Here is a 7,495-nt window from a genome sequence, read left to right as displayed (position 1 = left end):
CCTTTCTCTCTGACCTTTCCAATGAAGCCTTGAGTGATGCCGTGGTTTATCAGGGCTCAACACGCTCACCTGGGCCAAGATCTCCTCGTGGCACCAGGGCCTTCCAAAGCCTCTTAAACAACACGTGCCATCCTGCTCTACAGGTGAGGTGTTCACGCCTGGGGAGCACCACTGCTCCTGGGCCACCTCTGGCATTTATCAAGAGCAAAGATAAAACAACCAATGAAGTCACCTGTTGAAAGGTTCAAGCACCTTCTGCCTCACACCTCAACTGCCACGCACAGGTGAGCTCAGAGCAAACGGGCTCTACCACCTGCAGCACCCCCACCCTCCCCTTTGCCCTCTTTCTTTCCAGAGGCTGGGAGTGGCCTCACAATATTATTTTTGCTTTTCTTCATCTGCAGACTTATTATTTTCAAAATTTGCTTCAACCTATTTACAGTACTGAGGGGAAAAAAAAAACCCAAAGAAACATCAGACTCGAGGGCCACGGCCACTGCTTTGAAGAGATCATTATAGCAAGTTCTTATTCCAGGGTAATTATCATGTTCTAACAAACATATTAAATAATTCACTATTATTATTTTGGCTCTTCTTTGTGAACCAGGTGTTCGGGAAACTGTTTCAGGCAGGAGCACACGGTGCAGTCCCTGGGGTCCTTCCCCACCAGCCACAGCATGAAGAGAACCACGAATGCTTGGGCAAGGCTGGAGCTCCCCAGAGCCAGCAAAGCCCTCAATCACCAGCACAACATGCTGTGCTTTTACTTTTTTTCATCATTCTCATCAATATTTCTCAATTTTCTAATTATACACATGGAGGTGTCTGAGCTTTCTCAGTTCAAGTAAGATTTATGTCTCTGGTCCATATATCTCTGGTAATCTCTTAAGCTTTTAAAACATAGTCATATTTTTATTTATGCAAGACTATTAAAGAGCTGATTTTTATTCACATCACCATTTTTGCACTGCCTGTTTGCTGGGTGATTAATGAATGCAGAACCTCTCTCCACTCAATCCAGGCAGAGCTGCCACTGAGTCAGCTGTTCTTACCTGCAGGATTTTGGATGAGCAGAGTTGCAGTGGGTGCTGGCTTGGGGCGAGGTCCCTGTGCACGTGGTTCACCCGAGCCTGGAAAACACAAGTGTGGAGATATGAGGAGGGTTTGGCACTACAGCCCCAGCAGCTGCACTTCCTGGGACACTCTGCAGGAACTCAAAAAAAAAAAAAAAGTAATCTCATCAAGACTTTTTTCCACCCAAAAGTGTGTGGGGGGAAAATGGCTGGGCAACTTCTGTATCAAACTGGTGAGATCAGCAGAAAGAATTCACACCACCTTGGGACTTATTTCAAAGACATTTAAAGACATTAAACAAACCAGCGCCCGGGCGAGGGTGGTGTTTGTTAGGGAGGCAGCACAGAGAGCCCGAGGGGTATTTGGTGTTTGAGAGGTTGGGGCAGCACAAAGGAGAGCAGGGCTGGGTGCTCAAAACATTAAAAAGGGCACGTTGGCTTCGTGCCACATTCATAAACATGTCCATCAACTGCAGCCTTTGGGGAACAGGCTCCACTGAGACCAGTCACTTGCTGAAAACAAAGTGCCATTCTTTACCTTCCAACCCTTCAGCAAGGCAGCTTCTCTGCAGTGCAGAATGTAAAATCCACCCCCCACATCCACTACACCAGCGCTACTTAAAATTCACTCCGTAGTGAATTTTACAGCTCATTCAGGCTCAGCCCAGAGCTTGGGAATGGCCCTGTAACACGTGCAAATTTTCAGCTGAAGCAGAATTATGCTAAAACAACTGCACGAGGAGCCCACCAGGTTTGGTGCAATCACATTTCACTGAAAAAGGCTTAACCACGTGTGCAGGGAGCAAGGCAGATGGGGTGGAGAGATTTTTACTCACTGGCAGAGAGACATTCCAGCAGGTTCTAGAACCCCCTTCTCCATCCACACACTGCCTGCCTTCTGCTCTTAGTAAGAGTGCTTTTAGGGGCCACCACAGGATTTAGCAGCTTTAAGATACTGACTGTACTAAGGATCTTTTGTTTTCAGAACATTTAGAGCAGTTTTTCTGCTCACTGGCACGAGCACAGCCCTTTCCCCTGACCCACAGAGCCCAATCCTGGGAACAGATGTAGGGGGGGACAGTGGGACACAACCAACCTCCCCCCGTGCCACCAACACACCCGCACCTCTTACCTGAGCACAACGACTCCAGGAGCTCCACGTCGCTCTGTCCTCACCCTGAAGCTGCTCTGGGAGGAAGGAGGGGCCAGCACAGGTATCCTGGGTTTGCAACTGCAGCTCAACTTACCGAATTCCACCTGGCCTTAACCACCTGCACCTGGCACCACCCCGTGGCACAGCCCGCACGCAGCGCCTCGTTTAGCACAGAACAAAGAGCCAAGCTCACAATTCTGGGATTTTTTTTTTTTTTTTTAAAAGACACCTGGCAAGAAAAGGAAGAAAAATGCAGGACATGCAGCAAATTTCTCAACCGGGCAGGAAATATTTCCAACAGCTCCTTCAAGGCAAAAACTGCACCTCACAGCTTTGGTCAGGAAAGGAGAGCAAACAAGGGTGGGATTCTATAATTTATTACCATTGCTAAGATGAACACAGATACTTGATAGCCCATCGTATGCAGAACTGTAAAAAAATAGTTTTAATACAGTATCAAAATTTACACAAGTGAAGTGTCAAAAGACCAGTGTCCCTCGAGTCGCCCCTGCAGGCACAAGTACAGGTGTCACAGCTGTCCATACACACGGAGATAGGAATACAACAATTGCAACTCAACTGTGCAGCGGGAGAAAACAACGTAGAGAGCTAACACACACTGCCTGGGCCGGGCTCTGGGGCACAAATCCCCCAGCAGGGCCGTGCTCCAAACAGAAGGCTGGAATCCGCATTCCCAACTCGAGCAGAAGGAGCGAACGGCAGCTTTGCCCGAGAAAGCAACGCCGGATCAGAGGCCTTACATCCAGTGGTACCAAGGGGAAAGAACAACAAAACCCAACAGAATCACTGCCGCAAATTAACACAGGTAGCAGATTTACATCATCTATATAACAAAAGATTGTACAGCAACCGAGCCACGTTCCACGGCAAACAGCCCACGGTCCAGGATGTCCAAGCACAGAGAAAACACAGCTTTGGCTCCAATCTCAGCAACCAAGAACAAACCAGAAAGCCAGGAATTGTTGCATTCCTATTTTTTTTCCTTTTATTATTGTTTTTTATTAGTCTCTTTTTTTGACGCTCAGCTATAGTAAAAAGTGAAGCAACAGCCATTCAGTCCCAAGCCTGTTGCACATTCATACATGAAACTATCATTGCTCTTAGATATACACAAAATACCTATGTTGTAATTCAGTACACACAACTAGTGCCATACACAGAGATAAAAATAAACTAAGCACATCTAGGGCGCCGTCTGGTCACATCTCAGGCAATCTGAACAAGAGCTTTCTGCCTCATAATAATGAAAGACATGCTCTGAGGATAATAAACCCCTATTTCTTTGAAAGAACGCTACAGTGGCAAGGAAAGCTTTTTTTAATAATGCAGTGCAATCTTTTAGATCCTTACAGGCTCTTGTTAAATAAACCAGCACGTCTCTAAATTAAACACTTAGAAATTAGCATCCTGACAGCTGGAAAATACTTTCCAAAAGAAATTCTGATGGAGATTCTGATCTGAGACCTGTGCTAGCGATGCCTAAGTATTCTGTTCACTGAAGGGCTGCCAACACCCTACACCTCTTCAGAAGATGTGCATCAAGAGAAAGCTACCTTGACTTTCCTTTAGAAAGAAATTGTGGGTCACTACAAGGACTGTAGTTGTGCTACACTACCGGCTGGTTAGGACTTTGTGGTCTTTTAGCACCTCCGAAGGCAGGTTATTCTACCAAAGCAAAGAAATCACCTGGGAATTGCCTAAGCACCATTAAGGGGTCCTTTACAGACTGAAGGGGGGTTACTAAGAAGCGACTTTCTCAGAATTGCGGAGACCAAAGGCACAGTTTATCCACGTCTCTCCAACCTCTCTCCAATCCAGCAGAAAACTCGTTCACAGCTATCAGAGGCTCGCTGTAACCAACCAAAATAAAACTTATTTCGCGTAGCTCCTGCAGAATCCCAATGTGTGTGGAGTTAGGATGGAAATACCTCAGTGCTCCTAAAGGTGGAGTGTCGCAGAGAGGGTGCAGCGTTGTCACTAGGCAGGATATCGGAACAGCGGGGCTGGGGACGCTGCCAGCACGGACAGCCCCCTGTGCAGCAGCTCTGGTGTCCAGCCGAGGCTCGTGCAGTGCATCCACGCCCCCCGGCGTCAGTGGGAATGGGGGGGCAGCCAGTTCCTTCCCTCTCGCGGGCACTTCAAACTCCTGCTCTTCAGGGAGGCCGTTACATGGGTCCTTTATACTGATTTCCTGACAAGTGCTGCCTAATTCCAGGGCACGACCCTGCAGCATCTCCAAGTTTCCTCCACACAACCTGAAGGGAGGGATGGAAAGAGATCATTATCCGGGGTCGAGGGTGCACCGGTGTTCACACGGACATGCAGCTGGAACGTCACAGGTCTGGCACATGCACACAGGGCAGGGACACACAACAGGAGCACAGGATGATCCTCAGGGGTACAACATTCCTTCTGAACACACAAAGCACATGCTGCTGGGGAGAAATGACCAAAAACAGACACAGATGGACCAACACGTGCAGCACTGGGATATTTTGTGCCTCAGACACAAGAGGTGTTCGAAGGCCTCAGCTGAAACTCAACTCCTGCCCCAACCACATCTCCTGCACAGCGTGACTCAGAAGCACACGGATCAGTCCAGAGGTGTCTAAACGTGGCCAGTTCAACAAGCACTGAGCAGTTCTCCTCTCTTTTCAAGGGATTTACTTGTTCTCTTACAACCAGGCAAGGCACTACAAGTGTTTATTTCCCTAGTTCTTCTTGAGATCCGAGGCACTGTGCATGCAGTCCCTGTGCTTAACATCATCTCTTACACTCTTGGAATTAAAAAGGCAGAGAAGTGACACCCCCAAACATTTCAGGAAGCATTTTATAATGATTTATGGGAAGACTGCTGGACTATGAGCAGGAGAGCAGTAGCTGGTGTTGTGCCACCAGGCCTCTCTAGAGACAAGAATGGTGATTCCACCACCCTGTGTATTGCAATTTCTGAGTATTCCTGTTTAATAACAATCAACTCACAACCAGCTCAAGTGTAGCTGCTACTAAACCACCCATCCACCTCTGGCAACCATCAACAGCAACATGACTGTCCAGAAAGGTAAAACTGGTTTCCATTGTCATTATTTTTTTACCAGCAGTGAACAGACACTGCATTAGCTCCATGCTCACTAATACATGACAAACTACCTCTAAACCTGCTGCCACACGTTGCTACATCCTGCTAGGACAATGCAACTGGATAAATACAAAGCAAAACCATTCCAAATACAACACCAATTGCACACACACACACGTGCTGTTACCTCAACAAAACACCAGCATGGTCACGTAACACCACAAAGTTCCTCCAACATGAATTACACATCCACTTTTGAATTTTGCAAGTGCATCAAAATTAGGGAGCCCCAAACTGTCCCTCATTCCACTGTTTTCATGGGGAAAATGATGCCATGGTAAATGTTTCCTGTGAAACACCCCCAGTGCACGAGGCTGCAGACAAACAGCCTGGCAGGAACAGCAGATTATAATATACATGGTAATTGGTTTATCCCAAATCCACTGTGCTTTTAGCCTGCACTAGGTGGGTATAAGGGAAAGCAAAACCTGAAGGGAAATAACCAGCTGCTTTAAAAGTATAATAATGTATCAACAGCGAAATCAGGCCGAGATTGTAAAAGTCAGAGGGACAGGGAGCGTTCCAGTGGCAGCAGCAGAGCTTTGAAGGGCTGGGAACAAAGAGACAAGGCAGGACACAAGTACGTATCTGAGAGTTACCAAAATGAAGCCATAATGTCAAATTTAGCATTTTAGAAGTGGCATTACTTACACCACAAGGACTTCTACGGATTAGCATTAAATATGGATGAGTCAGAAACTGCTTTTTTAGCCATAAATCGCGAAGGGATATCCGAGGCTGGAAAAGTCATAAGGGCCATTGCTCAGGTGGGGAAACTGAGGCTGCCAGGCTTCATCCCTCTTGCCAGCTTTCATTCTTAGGAAGGAGGAATTCAGGTCACACAGCACTTTACCCCAGCTATATTATCCCACATAGATTTTTGTGATCAATACTAACCAACATGTTAACATTCTAGTGCTCCTAATAAAACAGTAATTGCATTACAGAAACAGTGATTGGCTTAATTTCCGTGGAAAATCTTCAAGGGCATATTGTCAGCATTTAAACCAAAAATGCTTTGCATCTTCAGGTGTTTCCAGGCCCAACATGGAATACAAAGCTAAACACCTTAAACTTGTACTGCACATTTCTCCAGCCTCAGCTTGCTGTGTGTCACTAAGGTGGTGCTAAGAGAGCCTTTAACAGCCCCGGTGATGGATGTTTTCCTGAGCTCCCAAGCCATGGGCATGTTTAAAAAGAAGGGAATTTCATTTTATACATTTTTTTGGAAGCCACAGATAAGACCAGCAGTGTAAGTGTAGTCTCTAAGTAGTCAGACTCATAGACCTACAGACCAGGTAACAATCACCGTTCAACACACACAAACCCTGGTCTGCAACATCACAAGCAGGAAGTTTGGCCAGATACAACTTGCAAAAGGAATGAAACACATCCTGCCGTGAGAAATAACCACCTACAGATCCCCAGGGATCCCACCTGCACTCCGGGAATAATGGGGAGGATTGCCAAGGAGCCGGCAGGTTCCCTTTCCAGCCATCCAGCCTGAGGGAGCAGGTCCTGGGAGAGCCTTGTCAGACCAACTGCACGGCAAAGCTCTGCTCCTGTTCCCACTCTCTCCACCAGTGCGAGACTCCCAGGCAATTTTTTAAAATTTCGTTATTTTTTTTAAGTCTCCTCATCACTTAGGAAAGCAAAAGCAGTATTTTTAGCAATTACCTCCCTCTGTTCTCTAATGCATCTGCCCCTTTCAAACACACTGCTGCTCTGAGATTTCCTGCTGTGAGAAGTGGGTTGCACCAACGAGGGGGTTTTATAACAAAGGCTATTCCTCTGCTGCAGGAATTCCAAATTGCCACATTTGGACAGAAAAGCAGGCTCCTGATGTGTGCTTGTTCTTCCTCCTGCATCTGATTGTGCCAAGTGGTGCAAGTGGGAGCTGTGCCTGCCCTGGAAGGCGGATCCATGCCCTATCCTCACCGGGAACCAGCAGGGTGTGCTCCCTGGCTGGGCTGGGCAGGCTGCTGAGCTCACTCTCCATTTCACATTTATTTAACAGCTCATTTCCATCTCCTGCTGCCTGCTGCACTACCTCCTGGTGAACTGAGAGCTGAGCTCTCACCTCGTGCTGCACTAAATGCTGTGTATCTC

At 47.1% G+C, this 7,495-nt stretch overlaps 1 protein-coding gene across 4 annotated transcripts in view; it reads right to left on the bottom strand.

The window, feature by feature from the left end:
- Positions 1-2,587: 2,587 nt before the first annotated feature.
- The window catches only part of CCDC85A (coiled-coil domain containing 85A), a 52,700-nt gene continuing 47,792 nt past the window's right edge, over positions 2,588-7,495 (bottom strand). For all 4 annotated transcript variants that reach the window (XM_050316992.1, XM_050316993.1, XM_050316994.1 and 1 more), the window contains one exon: positions 2,588-4,502. In XM_050316992.1, the coding sequence (XP_050172949.1) occupies positions 4,413-4,502 (90 nt within the window). In that variant the 3' untranslated portion in view covers positions 2,588-4,412. The remainder of the gene's footprint in view (positions 4,503-7,495) is intronic.

Source organism: Myiozetetes cayanensis, unplaced genomic scaffold (genome assembly GCF_022539395.1).
Source record: "Myiozetetes cayanensis isolate MyiCay16 unplaced genomic scaffold, myiCay2020 scf2-11, whole genome shotgun sequence".
NCBI lineage: Eukaryota > Metazoa > Chordata > Aves > Passeriformes > Tyrannidae > Myiozetetes > Myiozetetes cayanensis.
The sequence above is the reverse complement of the archived record's forward strand: the minus strand, read 5'-3'. Positions and strand labels throughout refer to the sequence as shown.